At 37.5% G+C, this 22,743-nt stretch overlaps 1 protein-coding gene across 13 annotated transcripts in view; it reads left to right on the plus strand.

Moving 5' to 3' along the window:
- Positions 1 to 22,743, plus strand: part of EPB41L2 (erythrocyte membrane protein band 4.1 like 2) — a 107,006-nt gene that overhangs the window by 70,976 nt on the left and 13,287 nt on the right. For 3 of the 13 annotated variants that reach the window (XM_059468729.1, XM_059468737.1, XM_059468730.1), the window contains exons 8-18: positions 1,236 to 1,454; positions 1,873 to 1,960; positions 3,204 to 3,356; positions 3,746 to 3,843; positions 8,277 to 8,449; positions 9,959 to 10,140; positions 14,516 to 14,578; positions 17,319 to 17,465; positions 18,772 to 18,876; positions 21,511 to 21,654; positions 22,628 to 22,681. In XM_059468729.1, the coding sequence (XP_059324712.1) occupies positions 1,236 to 1,454; positions 1,873 to 1,960; positions 3,204 to 3,356; positions 3,746 to 3,843; positions 8,277 to 8,449; positions 9,959 to 10,140; positions 14,516 to 14,578; positions 17,319 to 17,465; positions 18,772 to 18,876; positions 21,511 to 21,654; positions 22,628 to 22,681 (1,426 nt within the window). Of the gene's footprint in view, positions 1 to 1,235; positions 1,455 to 1,872; positions 1,961 to 3,203; positions 3,357 to 3,745; positions 3,844 to 8,276; positions 8,450 to 9,958; positions 10,141 to 11,667; positions 14,135 to 14,249; positions 14,283 to 14,515; positions 14,579 to 17,318; positions 17,466 to 18,771; positions 18,877 to 21,510; positions 21,655 to 22,627; positions 22,682 to 22,743 lie in introns of those variants that run through there. The other 10 variants (XM_059468732.1, XM_059468738.1, XM_059468733.1 and 7 more) reach the window with 7 other exon arrangements.

Here is a 22,743-nt window from a genome sequence, read left to right on the forward strand (position 1 = left end):
GAGTGATAGTATGTGAAGGAAGCCAGTGGTTTGTTGTCAGACTGCTGCTTTGTTATTAAACAAATGAGAGCATGGGGGTCTTGAGCAAAGCTTAAGGGATCCAAGATACTTCAGTAATAACCTAGACTAGGTGGATGAAAATGTGGATTTACCCGTGTGCTTTAAATAAAGCCATAAAACATAACAAAAGCTGAAAATAATTATCTTCCGAAGTTTTTAGATAGAAAATACTTGGAATATGGTGGATACTAAGCACCTAAAAGTAGCATTGCAAGGCTATGATACTGGCCGTTGATAACTGGGGATAGAGTGCAGGGAACTGATTCATTTTTCTCATGAGTTACAGGAAACCTAAATACTTTTTTTTGGAGTAGCTGACTCTGCTGTGGCAGGATATGTGTTACATGTTGCATTGGATCACCCTTCTGCACAAAATAAGATAGCTATGCAAGAGTGCAGCTAAAATGTTGCTGCAGATAGGGATTTGTAGCATCATAAAAGATGTTGAGTACAGAGTGTATTTACTAGAATTTGTGTGTGTTTCATTTGAAAATTTTCAATGAGTTGGTTGGTTTTTCTATTGCGTGTTCAACTCATAAAAACATTTTTTGGTTATATATTCAATCTAAGTTTCACTAGTAAGACTTTTTTTAAACATACATTAAAAAAAATCTCTGCTAAGGTGGGCATGTCTGCTGGTGTTTAACTTGTTAAATTTGGTGGAATGCTGTATACAGTACCTGAAATATTGAATTGTAATACTACTTGGTTTAAGAAAGGTAATTATGGTTTCAGTACTAAACTAGATTTCTTTTCTGTATTACATGACATGATTAGCTTGTGAACTGCAAGGGATATAGAAGTTGGAGGGAAATGCCAAAGAAATGCCTAGCTTATATTTTTAAACCATAGATACCTACAGGCTACAATGTGAACTAAACAAGTTCCTAAGTCAACTTTTGTTTAAAACTAGGTAGCTTTTTATTAATTTATATTGGAAATCAGATTTTTTCCTGCTTTTCATATTTTTTATGAAAGTAATGTTGACCCTTAAAAATCAAGTGAAATTTTCTGTGTGGTAATACACTGCTCAAATAATATAAGGTCATCATTAATGCATTCGCCTACTTTAAAACACACTTACCTTACATGATCTTGATCATCTCATTATCTGCCATGGGTAACCCTTTCTTTGTGCTTCTTTCTCTTGGGTTTTTTTCTCCTTTGTCTTGCAGGTATTTCTTGTGCCTACAGCTTCGCCAGGATATTGTATCTGGCCGACTGCCATGTTCTTTTGTGACTCACGCCCTCCTTGGTTCATATACCCTGCAGGCTGAGCTGGGTGATCATGACCCAGGGGAGCACAGCAGTGATTATATCAGTGAATTCCAGTTTGCACCCAACCAGACTCAAGAAATGGAAGAGAAAGTGGCTGAGCTACACAAAACACACAGGTATGTCAGGTACAGTGGGTTTAAAAGAAGTCATCATCTCCTAAGAGTATGCGTAAATCTGCTGAGGTGAACTTATTGTTACTTTGGAAATAGTTTCTTATGTAACTAAAAACCCTTTGGTGTATTTAGAAAGTTGAGTTTGAAAATAGTAGTTGCACTAAGGTCTTGGTAAAGAACTTTTGTAAAGTATTTTTATATTAATTTGTTTAAGCAGTATACATCTGTTTGAATGAGTGAAGGTGGAAATCTGTACTCAAGTAAAATAATATGCTATGAAAGAACACTTTTCCTGTAGAGCAAAAATACTCTTGATGCCTTATAAACTGAGGTTTTTCTATCAGTCTGAATTCCAGGATTCCACTCAGTTTTGACACTCAGTTTTTTGCCAATAAACTCAAAGCTTGTTCAATGGTTTTAGGGGCTTGACTCCAGCACAGGCGGATTCCCAGTTCCTAGAAAATGCTAAGAGACTTTCCATGTATGGAGTGGATTTACATCATGCCAAGGTATCAGGGATTTGGTTTGTTTGGTTTTGTTTTAGGATAGACATGCTAAGTATTAAAGAACATACTATATATATAGCTTATTTTCTTTAAAGTCATATGCTTAATTATTGGCTGTAGGCCTTTATCTCTTGGTTATAATAATTACTTAATTTACAACTCTAACATCAGTAGAATGTATATATAAGTTTATTTAGTGCATAAATATATGCAGCTTGGAAATAACATTTTACTCCTAAGAGCAAATAAAGACATTTAAGATGTCATATTTTCTATGCCAAGGACATGTAGTAAAGCCTAAAAGAACATGTAATTATTTTCATAGTACCTTGAGAGTTAAAAAAAAATAGGGCGGGAGGTCATGGGGGGGGTGGATTTTGGTGCTTTTTCCCCTTCCAGGGGTAGGTCACATCACATTTTCATTTCAAGTGGGAATTTTTTTTTTTTTTTGTAAAACCTCAGAAGACAAACGAATCACTTCCTCCCACTCCATCTCATAAATCCAGAATCTCAAATCATTAGGAAATTTAAGATATTGTAAGCATATCAGTCTTGCATTTAAAAAAGAAAACCAAGACTTTTAAGTACTGGAGAAACATGGTTAAATTTTGTTTTGTTAGTTCTGCCAGTGAAGCAACTCTCTAATGACTGTGTTGGCATTTGATGTAGTTGATCAGTTGTTGGAGAGGACATGAGATTCTGCTGTATGGTGTAGTGTATCAGTAAGTGATTAGTTTTGTGGCCTGTAAAACTTGCATCAAATGCTGTTAGTGAAAGAGAATGCTCAGAAACCTGTTCATTACCTCCTCTATCTTTGCTGGAATAATATGTTACTGTAAAAGATCGTCTTGATCACCAACTTGTTCAGACTTCCACTGACTGCTTTAAGTGGGACAGGGCTGGTTTTCAGTTTTCTTCTTTTAATATTTATTGAAATTATTGCTATCACACACACTGGCTATACCTTTTCTGCTTTTAAGTTGTTAACTTAGTCCCTATTACCATAATATTGAAGAATTTCCCAGAACTGTAGCATATGAATGCCAAAACCATTACTTAGAGTCCAAATTCTTACCTATAAAATTTATGTACTTGGCTATTTCTGATTTTAGAATCTCATTGTCAGAGTCAGGTTTGGATATGAAACATGTCCCAGTTACAATATTCCCTCAAGGTATGTCAGCAATGATTACTTGTTTGGAATGTTACTGAAGTGATTGTTATGAAATTGTCTCATACCTGGTAGGATTCTGAAGGTGTGGATATCATGCTGGGTGTTTGTGCTAATGGCCTGCTGATTTACAAAGACAGACTCCGGATCAACCGCTTCGCTTGGCCAAAAATTCTGAAGATTTCCTACAAGCGAAGTAATTTCTACATCAAAGTCAGGCCAGCAGAAGTAAGTAGCACCTTTCAGTCTTGTTTCTTTTATGAGTTCATTTCTGTCCAGCAACAAGAAAATATCCTCATTTTTTTCCACAGCTGTCCTTATAATCTTATGATATATTTAAACAGAACTTGTGAGTGTTTTTTCCTCTTCAGATTCTAATGATTGTATTAAACACCTGTCTTGATTAGTAAAGGCAAACCTTTATATATTTTATTTAAGTATAATTCTTTTAAAAAGCTGGAAATTCTGATATTTAAAAAAAAAAAATTTAAAAATCTTATGAAGTCTTATGGCAGGAGTATTACAACTTGATAGAGTAATGGAACTACCTGAACTCTACCTCTTAATTAATAGCCACCTTAAGGAAATGGATTAATTTATTTGTGGATTCTTTCCAGCTGGAACAGTTTGAGAGCACTATTGGGTTCAAACTGCCAAACCATCGGGCTGCTAAAAGGTTATGGAAGGTTTGTGTGGAGCACCATACTTTCTTCAGGTAAATGATAATTCTCTCCTTCCCCCACTTTGCAAGGTATACTCATATCTTTCTTTTAAAGGATGGAGAAAAGTAAAGATTTCCCCCTTCTTTGCCCCTTAGATAGAAGATACCCTTACAATAATTACCCCAAATTACCAATTAGTAGAGTCTCAAGTACAATTAACTGCTTTATCAAAACTTTCAGAGTGCTAAGAGGATGGAACTAAACAAGCAGTCATGGAGCACTGGAGGTATGCAAGAACTGTCTGGCCTCAATCCTGTGCCATGTGCTCTGGAATCACCCTGCTTGAGCAGGGAGGTTGGACCAGATGACCCACAGTGGTCCCTTCCAATCTGATGCATTCTGTGATTTGTGTTAAGATTTCCTGAGAGACTGACTTCTCAGAATTAACATCTAAAAAGCCCTTATACATAATCACAGAAGCTCTTAGGGCTTGACAGTAATCTTCATTCAATTAATTTCAACATTGTGCTGAGTGTAAACGCTTCTAGCTGAACTTTTCCTTATTTATGAACTAGGTTGAGTTCACAGTCATTCTTCAAAAAACAAAATCACATTAAACAGACTATTTGTTTATGTAATAATCCATAATATCCTATGCATTTTTTTCTCCAGCAACTGAGGAACACAGAATTCTGAATTGGTCATTGAAACTATGATCTATTTGTAAATGAGCACCTTATCAAGAGGCCAGGAGTTGTACCTCTGTCTACTTCCTTCACTGAAAAGGATTTTGACATTGTTTGAGTTTTATAACACACATTCCATGAGTGTGCACATATGTCCCCTGCAGCCTGGGAGTCACAGATTTAGGCTGAATCTCCTATGAATTGGATAGGCATTGAATCTGAGTTTTTTCTTCAAAGCACATTACCTAGGGTGTGTAATGGTAAGCTTTCTTCTTCAGCAACCTGTTTGTTTTTTAAAAAAAACTGGTTGTGTTTTAAAGTAGATGCAATCCTGTTGCTGACTATAATTGCTAGGCAGAACTTCAGAGAACTTGGGGACCAGGAAGCCTAAGCAGATGATTATTGGAGCTGTCTCATTGGATGGTTTTCAGTATTCAGATTTTCATTGATTGTAGCATGTTCGTGAATGCAAAGGTAGAACTTATGCTGAGATTGCCAAATCTCAGCATAAATCAGTCCAAATGCTTAATTTAGAAGCACTTTTTTTTTAAAATCTTGATCAGAGATTTTTTTTTATCAACAGAGATCTATGTTGATAGAATTCATTTATTAACACAGTCCAGCATTCAATTATTATTGAAAATTTGAAGTCTGCTATGGCTGGTGGTGTCTATTACCACAAATAGCATGCAGTTCTGTCCACAGTGAAAAGTTTATTAATACTCTTCAAATAACTCATGCAGTGATTTGCTTTGATTTCCTAGTTTTATAGTAATAAAATAGATCTGAATAAGGAAAAAGCAAATCTTACGAAAGTAAAAAATCCTAAACTGGCAACTACCATTTGCAAGTCTGAAAGCTTTCAGAAGCATAAATAGCTATGAAATAACCTTACTACAGAAATACTGACATAATAAAAATAATTGGATTTTATTCCAATCAGAAGTGGCTTTTCCTAACCAGGAATGACATTATAACAAGAATTATGTAACAAATACTTGAACTGTTCTGTAAATCTATATACTCCACTGATGTCATCAGGGAGAAAATCCTCAGAACCTCTCATCCTGATTTAAAAACAGTAAAATAAAGCCAGCTCTATCTCCCTTCAAAGATAAAAAGCAGAAAACATTTGCTGCAATCCAAGAGACTGTAGCTCATCCAGAGCATGTGTAAAGCTTGTGTATGATGCCACAGTAAATTGTATACAGTTTAGATGTATATTTATAGCTTCCAAATCTCTTAGCATGCCCTATATAACATGGTAAGATTCCTTGTGCTGTCTTATGTAATGTTTCAGTTTATCTCAAATAATCACATTGAGATCTGTTTTCTTATAATTTATAGGAAATTCACTAGTGTATGAAGTTATTTTTAAAAATTGTAATGAACTATATTGAAAATGACTACCAAAGGGCATTGTATTCACTTGTTATCAGCTCAGACTTAGAGGATTCCAGTAGCATTTTCAAAGAGCAGTAATCTCTGTAAAAAATGCAGTCAAACCATATATCTACATAAAAATTTTGAGGTAAGCTTAGTTGGCAGCTCTGGATCTTAACCAGTGTCTGCAGAAATGTGCTTACATTTCTGCTTTATGATATTTTGACATTTTCATTATTTTTTCAGCATTTCCTCAGAATGTCTTAAAGTGGTAAAAGCACAGTTTTCAGTTATTTATGTAATTAAACCTGTTATACAAAAATCCATTCAAATGCCCTTAATCAGGAAGTAATTAGTTCTCTTGTTTTTTCCACATTAAGAGATTAAAAGTTTATCTCAGCAGGGTGCAAGATAAAAACGGCCGTTAATGCTGCAACCTTGCCAAGAGTGGAAAATCAAGAACTGAAGGAACCTTGGAAAAACCCTTTTAGCCTTCTTCCTCTTAGTACATAATGCACTCCCTCTTGGAAATAATGGGGAAAAGAACTAGACTTGAATTGTTTTCTTTATAAATGTTGGAACAAATTAAGATTTTGGTGCGTGCATATGCATCTTAGACATGGGGAATTGTATGCTTCTGGCTAGTGCCCTGTAAGCATCCCCTCTTAGGGAGAAGGGGGAGAGGTGTTTTTAGGATTTAGGTTTACTTCTCATTTCCTACTCTGATTTGGTTGATAAGAAATTAATTTATTCCCAAGTCTAGTCTGTTTTGCTCATGAGGGCAATTGGTGAATGATGTCTCCCTGTCCTTATCTCACCCATAAGCTGCTTGTTACATTTATCTCTCTCTTTTGTCCTGCTGAGAAAGAGGAGTGTCATTGGTGGGGCCCTGTTACCAGCCGGGGTCATCTCACTGTCCTGTTTGCTAGGTATCTGAAAGTTCTTCAGTTTTGCTGAAACACATTTAGAATGATTTGTAGTCTTCAGAACCCAGTACTGGATACTGCCTTAACATATATTGGATGAGATTCCACTGGCACAGATATTTCTATGCAAATGCTTAGAAGAGGAGAACAAAGTCAGCAAGTTTGAATTCTTGCTTGCCCATCTGTGCCACTCTCAGTACAAATGGCATGTGAATTGCTGGTTCTGCTTGAAAGAAGTTGACGTTCAGTGAGCTGTTCATTCTTTGCAAATTCTCAGATCAAGAAGCTTTGTCTGCAATAATCTGCAATTGTTTTATACAGAGAGAGAGTAGGCCATGGTGGGTGAGCATGTATTTGTAGTATTACATTGATCCAGGAAAGAACTTCAAAGGCCTTTCCAGAGAAGCAGGGACTGGGAAGAGTTCTTGTAGTGATGACTGTCTTCTCAGCAAGGATGGCAGTGGACCCTCAGTGTTGCAGTTGATGGTCAGATTTCAAAAACAAAGTACAGGCAATAGGATTAGATGGGGATAAACTTGAAGTCCTCATACTGAAGGAAATTCAGGATGTAGAAAGGACCTGTCTTCAAACTCACATGATGGTGGTACAGAATCACAGAATCAACCAGGTTGGAAAAGACCTTGGAGGTCATCAAGTCCAACCTATGACCTAACATAATTTTATCAACTAAACCAGGGCACTCAGTGCCACATCCCATCTTTTTTAAATACCTCCAGGGACAGTGACTCCACTAGCTCCCTGGGTAGCCCATTCTGAGCTTTCTGACAAGGACTCCAACACTTATGGTACAAACACACATACCCAGCATTAACAGTACATGTAACCCTCTTGCTCACCATTTTCACAATATGCTTATTTGCCCCACTCCTTAGATCCAGTGAACATCAACCTATATAATTTTACCAATGACATTGTAAAGAAACTAGAGTCTGAATGTAAACTGTTAAACTTGTTGCTTTTGGGTAACAACTCTCCAGTCTTCTCAATCTTTTTTCACTCGATAGTCCCTTTTATACAGCTTTGAGATACCATTCCCTAACTTTGAGGAAGAGCAGCTGTTGTACTGGTACCTCAGAATATAGGAAAGGCAGTAGAAGTGGAATGTATAGCTTTTACCATAAGTAGCATTCTAAGGAGAGATCTGAGAGGTATTCTACATGACCTATAGTGGCTTCAGCTTTCTACAAAAAAATTAAATTTAACCAAGATAACACCAAAAGATAGGAGTCCCAGATGCTTAGTCATATTGTGGAAAAATGTGATGGTTATCAGCATCACTCCAAGTGCAAACAATAAATAACATGCATTGTTTGAAAGGTCTTTGAAGAGCTCACAGTAGAATCCTTTCTTGGAGAGCACAAATTATACACTGTGAACTGAAGCTGAAGTACAATAAGTAGCTTCAAATTGCCTCATTAAATACTTAAAATTAAGCCTTTTAAACTGACTTTCCTCATATTTCCCTTTCAGACTTCTATCACCAGAGCAGCCTCCGAAAGCGAAGTTTCTGACCTTGGGTTCCAAGTTCCGCTACAGCGGCCGTACGCAGGCGCAGACCCGGCAGGCCAGCAACCTCATAGACAGACCCGCTCCGTACTTCGAACGCACTTCCAGCAAGCGTGTTTCCAGGAGCCTTGATGGAGGTATGGAACTTGAGTCATGTTTTCAGTGTTGTGATTGCATTATGTGTTGTCACTCTGAGCAGACCAACGCTTGGAAATGTTAGTGTTACGGATGGCCAGAAGGTCATTTCACAGATTTATGAATTTCAAATTCTAAAGCCACTTTAGGTAGTTGTCAGTGTTGGGTGACCTAAACATCAAGTTCATTCACTGTCTAAATGGTATGGCACTGTTGTGGGTATATGGCGTTCACTATATTGGGTATGTAGCACCTGTATACCTGTATACTCATACCTTTTTGAAGGCATAGACGCACACTACAAGGTCTTAATAAAATTGTTTGGTCTGTGGCATCTTTTGAGATCTGAGTTGGCCTGAGCATCTCTAAACAGAAAAGGCTGAATGAGTTTGACCTTCTCAGAGCAGGGGTTTGGACTAGCTGACCTCTGGATGTTCCTTCTGACCTAAGTTCCACTTAGCAAAACTTACTTGTGGAACCTGAGTGATGTATGCCCAAGAAATGCTCTATTTGCCACCCATGAAGGGATCGGAGGATTAAGTTGCAGAACTTATAGAGGCTCCCCAAAAGCCTTACATCCCAAATGCCACATTTCCCATTAGCTGGGCTTGGCTTAGCATCTTAAGGGCGTCTCTGGTGTGAAGCTTAGACTTTTCAAAAGAGGATATCCCTCAAAGGTACTCCAAGAAGCACCTCTCCCTCTCAACTTTCTGCACCCAGGCTTTGTAAAGCCAAGGCATATGGAGGTATTACAGAACATTACTAAATTAATTAAGTTTTTATCCAAGTTGTGTTTATTTAAACTCCTTCATTTAATGAATTCTCTTCTTTTTCATTACTACTATTTTGATTAAGCCAGTCATCATGATTTAAAAAGAGAGCCATCCATGCTATGCTGAGCCAAATAAGAGGAGGATAATTTAGGGCCTTTCACTGTCTTGTGCTTTGACTACATTCAAATATACATGCTCAGTACTTCCCCCTTCTAATTCTGCAAGCATATAGGGAGGAAAGTTCTTACTTTCACTGAGCTATTGGTGCAGTTTTGCTAAGGTTCCAATGAAGAATACTGTGACAATTATATGCATAGTTATTTCTAGATTGCATTAAAGCAGTCCTCTCAAATAGTGAATTTCCACAAAATACTCTTTTCATATTTCTCTCTCTTTTTTAATGGTGATTCATACACCCAAAAGAGCAATACCTTCAATTTACCTTCCAAGACTAATCAAGAAGTTGATAAATACTTGCCTGATTCCGTGAGGGTCTTTTCCATACATAATAAGTGCAAGTTTTATGACAGGCTGCATGGCTGTTCATATCAGTGCAATGGGAACCACAGATTTTTATGAAGGCAAGGAGCTGAAAAATACTGTATCATTCACAATGTATTGATACTAGCCTGTATTGATCACTGATGATACAATCATAAAGTGCTTTTCCTAAGAAGATTTAAAACAAAAATGTTTCAGCTTATTCAAATTAGCCAAAATTATTTTGTTCTATAATAGCTCCCATGGGTATTTCAGACCAAAGTCTTCTAAGAGACTTCTCTGCTACTGGAGGGCAGGCTGCTGGAGATAAAATCATTGATCTTGAAGCTGCTGGTCAGGCCAAGTTAAAAGATGGTGGCAGAGAAGAAGATGAAAGTCCACTCAAAACTCCACAATTAGAATTGACTCAGGATGGAAAGGTATGTCTGACTTTCACACAAAAATTATTTATTCATGTGAATGTGTGCATCCATGTGAGGTTATTTAGTGTCTTATCAGTTCTGAGTATCATACAGAACACTATATTAAAATATTAAAGGAAAATTGTCAAGTGCTTTCTGTGTGTTTAACTTAATGTAAGCGTATGTAAGCAAAAGAGAATACCAACTTCTAAATGGTACTGACTAGAGTATCTTTTATTGCTGTAAATCTAATTTAAATGTTCAATAAGCTTGCATGAGTTCTCAAAAAAATGTTTCAAAGGCTAAATCATGTTTTATTCACTCCCTTAGTTTGTTTAGACTTGAATAAAAATGTTAATATACCATGGTTGTGTACACTCTACAAAGTTTGGTATATTATGATTGAATTTAATTACCATAGGTAAGAATTTTGTTTTAGTAGCCATTGCTGAATTATTTAATCCTTTTAAAACTTTTATGCTGAGGTGTAGATTTCTGTGAAAAGTTGAGTACTGTGATCTGTTCCTGTTGCAAATGTTTGCTTATCTTATTTGTTTGAGCTACTGGGGGAATAGGTCAAAAAATCTATATTTTGTATGATTTGATGTAAAAGTTTCCTCCCAAAGGGCCAGGTAAAATCTGCTGCTCTTTCTGTCTTGGAGATCATTTCTTTTTCAGCAACTCTCCAGAACTTAGTTTAATATTTAAAGAGTAATTTTGTCCTCAAACATTTTTGCAAGTTAGCTACCCATTTTATTCTTGGTGAGACTGCTGAGTTTCTCTGTGCAGGTCATATGTTCCCACTGCATTCGAGTGTAGGAAGAGAACTAATACCACAGCTGCATTTTTTTTTGTTTGCTGGCAAGTTGAAATAATTTTGAAATAGATGAGAAAAAAGGCATACGCAGTTTCTTTATGGGAGAAAAATGGTAAAATGAATTACTATGTTTTGCCTTTGGGCTTGTTAAAATGGTGATTCCCCCTTGTTTTCATAACGGTGTATTTTTCAGTATTTTAACCAGAATAGTGGTGGAGGGGAAGGCAGTGTTTCAGGATGTTGTTCCAGGAAGCTGTTCAGTACAGTTTTGTTACACATGCTTATTCTGTGAACAGCTTTTCCTCTTCCCCTAGTGCAGATGCTTCTTTTCCTTTCTGGTTCTCTTTAAATCTTAGAGAAAACAGTTATAAACCCAAGTGCCAGCTTGTCTTTTGTGTACTGCACTGTCCTCTGACCTTTCTGCCAAAGCTCTGAATGTCTGTCTGCTTCCATCTGTTTTAAGTGACTATTACAGTTCAAAAGTGCACAGTTCTTTACAGCCTCAGAACAAAACACTTGTAATGGGTTCCTTTCATAATCCACAGAAGTAAACAAGTTGGATGCTTGTAAAACACAGTGGGATTTTTATTTTTATTTCTATTGCATTAGTAAAGCTATCCCTTCTTCTATGTAAAAGTTTTCACTAACTAATAATTTCTCTTTTTTCCCCTCTTCGTGTGCCTTCAAACTTGCATTTTTGTTGTGCTTTCATTTTCCACTGTGCACAGAATTTTTTTCTTCAGCTCACTCACATACACCCATCACCACTGCCCATCCATTCTGTGTCATCCCATCTCACAAACTTGTCACCTGTCCCTGAGATCGACATGCTTTCAGATATTTCAGAGGAAGATCCCTTTGAAGAGCCCCTCCTTACCATTCCAGACATTTCAGAGTGCAATTCCATGGAACAAACATCAGATCATAACAAAACCAGAACAGCTTCACCAATTAATACCTTTGAACCTGTGAGACCCCTAGCTAGTCGAGGCTCCCCAGCTGTTGAGGGAAGAATCCATGGCAGTGACTACAAAAGCACTGAGCTGTGCGTCTCATTCAGCTTCTTCAGATGCCTTTCTTTTAGTGTCCGTTCGCTGCTTGATGAGGATGGCTATATTACTTTACCTAGCCTTCCTGATGTTTGCATTTCTTTCCTCCCACCTGGCCTTCAGCACTATATTCCTATTACCTCTCCTTCCTTCATCCCTTCTTTTCTCCTTGTCTTTGTCCTGCTTCTGTCTGCTTTCCAGTCTATTCCTTTTTCACTCACATTTTCCCTTCCTCTCGCTCTGTCCCTCTGCTACCTGGAGCCTAAGGTGACTTCCTTTAGTAGCTCTAATGGCAATGACCTGAATGACAAAGCAGAGGAAGAGGAGGTGTGTAATTTTGCTGCTTAAATGTTGACACTTGCACATTGCATTTATGCTTGTTCTCAAGAGACTTGCTCAGTTTTGCACACTTCCTAGTTAAGAGGTGTGTCTGTGTACATGCCTGTACATACATATATAAATACACAAATGCTCTTGTGTATATCTGTATCTTTTTAGCATTTCTCTTTTGTGAAAAATTGCCATTGTAGGATTTTTACTCAATAGATAGCTCATGGTTTTTCTGCCTAATTTCCTACAGCATGCATAATGTCATTGAATTTCACAGATACTGAGCTGCAGCTGGACTTGCATTGTAGTTCAAAATGTTAATGAGCACATAAAAGTGAATACTGAAAGTGCTCGGTGTAACAAGAGAGATGTTATTTGATACTATTTGCAAGTTCTGTTTGCACTGTCAATTGGTTTTAAAATGCCTGTCTCCTGCATGCATTGACTGGAATGCACGTCTCTGAAGTTCTGTTTAGATCTGAAAAATGAAATTCCTAAAAGCTGAATTCAAAAACTGTGAATACTGTGAATACTTTAAAATCAGTGTTTTGATTTCAGATGTTTCAGCTCTACAAGGGTGTGTGCAAAGCTGAGTCTGTCCAAGGCACTTTTTCTTTTTTTACATGCTTTGGTTAATCTCTAGCAGCAGTTGAGACTGATTTCGTTCATTAGCTGGGATTGCAGGTTATGTTAGCTGTGTCACTGAAATCTGAGCATTCTTTGGAATACACTGCTAAAGTCTACAGAAGTCTCAGTCACACCAGTATGTTGCTCTGATCATCTGGAGTGGCTGACAAACTGCCTCCTTTCCTTATGTCTGCTGCACATGTTACAGCAATGCCACTGGAAAAAGGTCTTCTATTTTGATCCTCAAAGAAGATATTAAACCAATTATTATAGAATCAAAATGGAGGCAGAGCTGTGTAATGTTGAATGTAACGAAGTTTGCTAAATCAATGTACATATTTAAGACTTGCTAAATATGACACAATTCCATTATAATACCAGTCTAAGTATAAAATAGTGAAAAACATGACTTAGGATTCTCTCCATTTTTCCATAGCCTAATCCAATCAATAATTTTTATTTTAGTTACAGAAAACAGAACCCCAGATGAGTCAGAAATTAATAAAAATGTTATACGTACCATATCATTCACACAGAATCCAAAATGCAACAATATGAGCAGTAAATCCATCTTCAAATATATGGATTTGCACAGTGTTGACTTGTAAATGCATCTTTTCCTAAGATTACCAGTTGATATTTGTACTTGTGGAAAGATAACTGGCAAGTGGTTCACCTTTTAAAGAATGCTGTTCCTTAAGGCATTCAGAATACTTGGAGATAAGATATGAAGATTAGCTACAGAAAATTGCCCACAGAATGAATTGCAGTTTAAGAATAAATATATTCACTTAACGAGGGGTGTATGTGTGTGTGTGTAAATAATTCATTCCAAGACAATAGCATTCCTAAAATTTAGGACAGTTCGTAAATACAGTGTTTAAGTGTTTGACTTGAACCCTAAACTCTTTTCCCAAAATAACTCCTGGATTAGATTCCATTTTCCCATCAGTTTGTTAGAGAATTTAAGTCACTTATCATAGAAATTATGCATATCATTTTTGTTTGTTACTCATTCCTAAATTTTCACCTGGTAAACAATAAAAAGTGCAGCAAGAAAGGGACACAGTGTGAAACTTCCATTTTTCATGCCACTTATGCCAAAAATTACTTCAGCCATTCTACAACAATGTAGGTGCAAGAAGACCCAAGTCGCTTAATTTCAACATCTGGGGCCGAAAAAGTAAAGGTCTGTAAAATCCAACATGCTTTGCAGCATTTACAAAGAGATGCAACCTCTGTGGTAGTGTGTAAGCCAGTGTTAACACTTCCTTTTCTTGATAATTTGTCATGCGCTCGCACAGGTGGAACATGAAGAGGAAGAAGCACAGCAGAAGGTGCTTGGTTGTTCTTGTACAATTGAACCTGGCTGTGGCTGCCTGCCTTGTTAGCACCCTGAATTTGCTGTGGGTTTTGTGTGAACAGTGCCTTTTCACCTCACCATTTTATTTCCTTTATTTAACTGTCTGATAGTAAGGGTCCTATTTTATTTATTTGCTGGTCCATTTTATGTTCTTTATGTTTTGTTTTGTTTTTGTTTTCTTTTTGTTCCTGTGGCTCAATTTCACAGATCAGTTCCTTGAGAGTAGACGGGGAAAATATTTATGTCAGACATAGCAATTTAATGTTGGAGGTTTGTATGTAATACAAAAAGTTCTCTCCATTCTCACGGGCTGCCAGGCTGCATGGGATGGGAGGTCACCTGCAGGCTGTTACGGTCACACTGCATGAAGTGCATGGGGAAAACTGGCTTGGAAATGTTGCATGTTGCCATTCTAGTTTCTGAGTTTAAACAAAACCCAAACAAATGCAAAATAGCCACAACCAACTCTCAGCTAGAACACTGAATGTAAATTTGTGTGTTTTTGCTAAATGTTTTCAAGGTGGCAACTGGGAATAATAGCCCTATTTAGATACAGCAGACACACAAGTGCAATGCATAATTCCAAATGGATTTCTGTACATTGTACCTCAATGTTTGCATATTCAGATGAGTAGAGTTTCCAGCTTTTGCCAGTTTAATCAACCTTCCTCAAATACATTAGCTGAATAGAGTTAGTAAGGGGCAAGCAGTAGAATTATAGGAAGCTAATTCTGGTTCTGACACTGGTTTTAGGAACATTGAAAAATGATGCAAGGATCGGATATTCAAAGGGAATGGTTGGATATCTTTGGAAATATTTGCTGGGCTTTTTTCCTTTTCAAATGGAAGTAAATTTTGCTTCCTGAAGGTTGGTTTTCATTGCAGATGAGCAACAGCAAAGTGCTTTGAACAGTATATTCATGTGTAGTGCGTTGTCACTGAAGTAGAGATTTTTTTATTATAAGAACTTTCGTATAGATTGCTGATCTCAATTATTTTATCCATCACTGTAGTTATTATTAGTATCATTTAACTTGTGGTTAATAACTTAAGCTAATAACTGAAGATATTCTTAAAAATCCTACTGCTGTCTTTATTTCATTCATCCAGATGGGGCTATAAATAATTCCCTTTGTCACAAAAACAGTTTTTAAAATATCATTTGTTTTGTTCAATAATAATATGCGTGGATCGCAGTAACCCAACTAATGTTTATGGCTTTTTGCAGCTTTTTGATCACTATTGAAACTTTGCTTGTGTATAACTTACTGAAGCACTGAAAGTGTGCATTGCATAACTGTGCTTTGATCAAGTCCAAGAAATGTGCCTTGTGTCAAGCCAAGACAGGTCTCAAAATAATGATGGGATTGTTACAAGCTTCATTTGTATAATAGAATGCCTTTGGCATAAGATTTTACTTCACTCAGAAAATACAAACTTTAGGGGGACATATTTTAAAGTCTCATTTGTTAGTCCAGGATGAAAAGTGGTCCTGTGACAATACAAACCTACAGAGCTGCCAGAAGGGGAGAGGTTCAAATGTTCAAAATGCATGTAGGTTTATCCACAAGGTTAGGAAATGGATGTACAGCAGCACCAAACCCTTACTGGGGCTGAACATGCAAGTGAAAAGAAATGAGAAACTAAGGAGTTTGGGGTGTGGGTTTTGCATGATTTAATGTGAAGCATCTTTGCAATCACTGACAATAAAAATCCTAAACCTAAATGGTAGATTTTAGAACATCCTGCTAATAAGTATTTAAAATCCTTGTAAAAAATCCAGATTCTTTGCCTACATAATTATTTCTGCTTACATTCTTTTGACAAAACTTCCTTAATAATTATGTCTGCATTGATAATATTTCGTGTCAATCTTCAGTCTTTCAGTTTTTTACTAAAAAGGGATCTGAGGCTTAAACTTGAATATTACTATAGAAAACTACTGAAAAAAATATTCTTGTGTTAGAGTGAGCATAAGCAACATGGGCTTTTCTTGAGACCTGGAATGCTGGAAGGAGGACAAATGTGAAAGCAGGGTGAAATCTGCTTCTCTCACAAAATCCAAGCCATTGTGTTTAGAAGACAATGAATTCATAAGAAAGTTAAGCATATATATTTTTGTCTGGTTACTAGAGCAGTTACATTTTGGCATAGCTCTTGAACTTTACTTCTGCCCTGTAGCTGAAAAACTGAAAGAATACCTTGTAGTTATTTGATCCAAGGTGCTGCAGTTTGGCCTCAATGGTCATGAGAAAATCCAGTTCCCACTGTGGTGTCCCCTTTGGCACTGGTCTATGGAGGTGCAATTTAGATTGTTTTCCTGGTACTGGCATGCACAAAAACTATTCGTACTTGTCTGTCTGCTGTCAGGTTCTTAAAAGTAGAATTGGCAGGTAACAGGTTTTAAGTCTTTAAATCTGATTCTTCCAGTAAGTTTAAGCCTGCATGAGGGGCACGATGACGTTGTCTCTCTGAAGCTAAGCACATGTTAGCTGCTTAGGTATTTGGCCTTGTAGTATTGTGTTCACAGATGTAAGTATTTTTCATGGAGCTCGTAATATCAAAAAAGATGCATTTTTGTTCTCTTTGGGTCAAACTATTCTTTCTTACACCTGTGCAGTACCCTGAAATGCTTGTGTCTGGTCTTACAAATTTTAGGTGGAAACAAACAGCTCCTGGAAATTATTGTTTCAAAGGACTAGTAGTGTCATGTTTTGGATGAAAGTAGATCTTTGCTAAAACCATGTACAGCATTATTTTCCTTTGCTTTAAAATATGGAAGACACAGTACATGAGTAAGACCTTCACTACAAAAACAAAACCAGAAAATCTTGATCCCTTATAGTCTTAAACATTTTTATTTTGAGGCACTACAAAGGAGATCACCATTTCAGACACAAGGCACCTTTCTTGGTTTGGCTGCTTCTATTTCTTTTTTTTTTTTTTTCCAGTTAAGTTTGCTTTTGTTGTCGTGTTTTGTCCTACTTTGTTTTATGTTGCGGGTTGCTAGGACCTGGATAAGACCCAGGACGACTTACTGAAACACCAGGCTAGCATTAGTGAGCTCAAGCGCAATTTCATGGAATCCACTCCCGAACCACGCCCCAATGAGTGGGAAAAGCGGCGTATCACACCTCTGTCCCTACAGACACAAGGGGTATGTCACTGCCCACACCTGTCTGCATGCCTTCCCATACAACCCTCCGTGTCATACAGCAAATGCAGTTTGTCCTTCAGGTTAACACTTTATTTGTCTGATGTAATATTTGTTTATACTAAGTATACATTAACATTTGTACCATTATTATTAGACCTGACTTTAAAGAGTGGGTGGAATTTTATTCTTCTACATAAACAACTGAATTAGAAGAAAACAGTAGTTTTCTACTGTTGGCAGCATTTCCCTGTATGTTAAAGATATTTTAAAATTCACGCTGATTTACAGAGATTGATAGAAATAATTTTTCAGTGACAGTAGAACTTTTCCTTCATTTTCTGTATCTTTATCTCTTCATAGACAGCTTGTGCATAAATACACACTCAGTCTGTTTTTTGTTTCAGAAGGACTTGATGTGGTCAGTTAATTTACAGTGTTGACTTCAGGACACATTTAATGTAGTTGTTAAAATTTACCTATCTTAGTCTTTAAAAGTCTGTAAAATGAATTTATCTACTTCTCTCTACCTCTCCTTTCTGACTGAACTTTGAAACAGCAGTGTGGAATAGAGTTTTCTACAAATATTGCCCTCAATGCCTGTAGCAAGAAACCTAGCCAAAATTCTTATGCTGTTGTCAAACTTATAGTTCTGTTGGGTTATTGACTGTTTCTTTCATACAGTAGATGAGTACATCGGTCTTTCAAAGAAATCAGTTTGTTGTGCTGTTGTCGTTGTCTATCACCATGGTTCCCACCTTTCCTTCCTTAAATGTATTGTTGTCCTATCCCCTTAAATTCTTCAGCTTTCTTTTAGTCCACAGAAAGGTGAGCTTTCAATTAAGCAGGCCTGATGCTACAAAATTATTTTTGATAATATGACATTATTTCAGTAAGATCTATAAGCTATCTGAACTGTGAGTATGTGCATACAGAGAACAACAACAACTAACTATGCATCACTTCTTTAGTTTGTTAATTTGTGGTTACTGAGTAGTACCTTAATATTTCTACCTATAGTGGTATATGCACAGGTACAAATGTTGGTCATAGATTGAAACAGGCATTCATATAAAAGTGTTTAAGTTAATTTTTATTATATGGTTGTGTGTATTTTCTGTGTTGATTTCTTTCTCTTGAAGTTGAGGCCCCTGCAAGTTACTTTATATCTGGTGGTTTGGTTGGTTTTTTTTGCTCATCTAGTATGTTCTGTCACTTCCAGATGATTTGATTTTACGTTTATGTATAGTGTATGTCTGTCTCGTTTCTTGTTGATTTACACTGGCTTTATAAAATGAAAATCAAATAGAAAAAAGGAGACCACATTTTCCAAGTGAAAACACTGCCTGGGAAGGAAAAACAATGGATTACAATGCCATGGACTGCTGGAGCAAAACCTGAGGAAACTGATAAGGTGGCTGCCCTGAAACCTGCTGCTTTTTTTGCTGTATCTGCTGTGGGCTAGCTTGGTGGCTTGGGCACTTCTTTCTTTTTCTTTTTCTTTTTTTTTTTCCCTTGAAGGAAATAATTTTTTCAAGCCAGTACTGAAAGGAGAATGTTGAGTTGTAAACCAGGATCTCTCTGTATATGTGCATAGATACACATATACATGAATGCCAGCAATGTTTTACTTAAACATCAGACTAACCATGAAGTTCTGAATGGCCACTGAAAAAGAAACCTAGTGTTTCATTACTGTTCAGTACTGGAAAATTGCTGTATTTGATGTGTCTAGGATGACAGCAAAACATGTATTTTCTTTCTATACGGAAATAATTGCTTGCAGTTATTTGACACTTCACACAAGAACTTTTGCTTTGTATGTTCACTATGTAATGATTATTCAAATCAGTAATTCTGTACCTCTCTTTTCATTAAGGAAAAGAGGAAGGCTTTGTCCCTGATAACATCTATGCAATGAAAAGCTCTCTAACCAGTGGGACTAGTAGTGGTGTGATAGTGATGATGAGCAATTGTGATGTTACTTTTTTACATCACTTTTGGTCTATTAGGTTAATGTGAAGCTGGCACATATTTCACTAACATGTATAAATATGACATTTGGGGAACTGTGTTTCCATCCTGAGTTATTTGTTGATGGATGCCTGTTAATCCTTGCCTGTCCTTTAGGATAGCTGAATAATAGATTAGAATTATGCAGGGATACCACTGCTAATGTTCTTTTTCTTCTTTTGCTTCAGGGAAAATGCTTACAAGTAATTGTCTGTGTCCTAGAAATGTTATTTTGGGTACACTTCATTTGTGTGACTATACTTCTAGATCCACCATACTCCTGCAAGTGCACAGCATCTGTGACTTAATTAAACAAAAACTGACACATTGATATGTATTGCAAATAGAAGAAATATTTCTATTTTCTGGATATCCAGAATATTTTTTTTAATCCATCCCCCACAGCTTGTAAACAGTATTTGATGTTAGACTGTATGACTGTTTACAAGAAGAATTTGCCAGGAATTTAAACATAGGCTGATACAAAACTGATGAATTCTATCTATAAATTTAATCCTTTTTATTAAACGCTCCAGGTAACAGGGGTTACATTATCAAACAAATTGTGTGACTGGGATTTTCATTTTGAAAGATTGGAAGACCCAAAATATTGAAGGTGGGAAAATGCTAAAAGATGGATGGTGATATGTGCCTGTCTTTAATTTTATATATTTACATATATATAAGGGGGAGCAGGGATAGAGAGAGATGCACACAGACCACCTACCACACAAAGATTTTGTTTTTTCCCTGCGGGTTTTTTGGGTTTTTGGGTTCTTTTTACTTTTTTGAGCAATCAGAAAACAAGGTACCAGAGTGCAATGAAAAGAGGATCATGAACATTTTTGCTTTTTGATGTAATCTGTTAATAGATGAATGTTTCTTGGGAAAGAAATCTAGGGAAAGAAAGTAGGAATAAGGAATACATCCTCCTATTGAATATTCAATATTGCATGAAGGCAGATTTAAAAACTTGCATTCCTGTTAACTCTTCTTAGCCACCATTGAAATAAACTTTGTAGGAAAATTAAAAACCGAGTTAGGGGTTCTTTTTCTTTTCCCTTCTCTGTTCTTCTGCATGCCATCTGCGTTGTGGTGTCGGTAGAGTAGCACGGTGTAACCTCTGTCAGTTCACACTGCCCATCACTGCTGGCACGGGCAGTGCCCAGGCTGTGTGCATGGCACCTTTCCTCTGGCACCTGCTTCTGGCATGGTTCTCCGCAGCGCCCTTCAGGAAGGCTGAAATGTATCTCATGAAATGTTGTCAACATGTCTGTTATGTCCATGTTATGCATTTGTACGTTGTTGGTTTTTTATTTTAACCACTTCTAACTTCTTACCAGAGCTTTTGGAATGAAATCTGGAATGAAGAATTGTAGCTTTTTTAGAGTCATGTACCCACGTGAACTTTCAAAGTCTGCTTAACCATACAGATTTCTAGCCCTACAGAAAATAGACCAGATTATGAACATATGCTTTAAAGCAATGTGTCACCTATGTATGTTTGAAAAATACAAGTTTTCCCACGGAAATGGGAATGGCTTTTTCAAAACAGATTTTTAATCAACATGAATTCGCTTAGCATATTTAAGTATTTTTTTTAAAAAAATTATATATAATTTGTTATAAATAAGTAAGAAATATTTTAACATTTCAGCGCTGTGGGTATGCATTCTAATGAATTATGTCTGACAGCCCTGGAGCTCTGATCTAGTTGGGCTTTAGAAGGTGTCAGAAATGGATTTTAAAAAAGAAAAAAAAAAAAAATCCCAGTAGTAAATACGGAGTTAGCAGCTAAGTAAACTGCGCTGTGTGGGGAGTCCGTGTAAGTGTCGGCGTGTAAGTGTCGATGTGTTCCGTTCGCACGGTGTGTTGTGCGCGCTGGAGGCGCAGCCCCAGCTGTGCTGTGTCCCCGCTGTCCTTGCCCCTGCTCCTGCTGTCACATCTCTCTCTTGCAAAACCTCTCCTCTGTAGGTGGCTGCCGCTCCGTCCGCCGCTGTCTAATTCTGTCCTTTCCCTTCTCTGACCCGTCTAGAGCCTGGAAGAGGAGATAACCTCCATTTTGTTTAGTAAGGAGCGCTTCGGCGCCGGCACCAGCGGGCCCTTCGCCGCCGCCAGCCCGGGGCCAGCAGAGGGCGCTGCGGGGGAGCAGACGGGCGCCGCCGCGCCGGGGCCCCAGGTGCTGCTCGGGCGCGGGCCGGGGCCCGCCGGGGACGGGACGGATCCCGCCGGGACAGGGACAGGCACAGGGACAGACACAGCTCCGGGCTGCTCCCGTCCGTCCCGGCTGCCTTAGAGCGGCGTGCCTGCCTCAGAGCGTAACTCTGCACCTGCAGCGCGCCAGAAGCAGGGAGGAATCAGTGCTGGGCTAAGCTTACGCTCCGTAGGTGCTGCGCTGGGTAAACAGCCGTAAAAGCTAGGATTAAGTCACAGATGGTGTGTTGGTTTTTGTATTCCTTTCATTTGGGCTCTTAATTTTGCTGCAGACTGTTCGCTAAATGTATGTTCGATTAAAAAAACCTGACACCCTAATACATCATTTACTGCGGGCTTTCAGATAGCTGTCATTATTTTGTTATGGAACAAATACTAGTAAAGCTGCTTTAATATCGTCCTTTTGGCTCCAAACTGAATTCTTATAGGACCTTCTTTTGTAATCATGTCTTGCTATTCTGACAGCATACTACCCTAAGCAGTCTTCCTCTCATTATCTATTAAGTTGCATAAAGTAATAGACCAAAGATAACTAATAAAACCTTGCAATAGTGCCCTTTTACTGTTTTTTAAAGTATGGCAAACTGGTAGTAGAGCATTATTTTTTCTGTTTACTTTTGTTTAATATTATTTATTCTTAATTCCTGATTTAACTGAGAGAAATAACTGCCTCAGTAGCATCACTGGCTACTACATTCATGCTTTTTATTTTCAGGCTTTCATATTCAATTCTTACACCAATAATAATTTCCATAGTTCTTACCTACTTTTGATTGAATATTTAGATGAAGTGTAAGGCAACTAGCATCTCGCGGTGAATATGTAGCATCTCTCTAGTATCATGTGTACGCATTCTTAAAAGCTTGCTTGGAGGTTGTTGCACTGTTGAAAAGGGTTATGCATTGATTTTTGTCCTCTGATTGCTTTTTGTTTCACAGAGACATGCTTCCAGAGCAGAAGGGCCTTGTACTGGAGTCAGCGATGCTGATAAGGTTCTGCAGATTTTTTCCATGACTAAATTTGGCTCTAACTCTTCCAATCCATCTTCATTCTT

This window comes from Ammospiza nelsoni, chromosome 3 (assembly GCF_027579445.1).
Source record: "Ammospiza nelsoni isolate bAmmNel1 chromosome 3, bAmmNel1.pri, whole genome shotgun sequence".
NCBI classification, from domain to species: Eukaryota; Metazoa; Chordata; class Aves; order Passeriformes; family Passerellidae; genus Ammospiza; species Ammospiza nelsoni.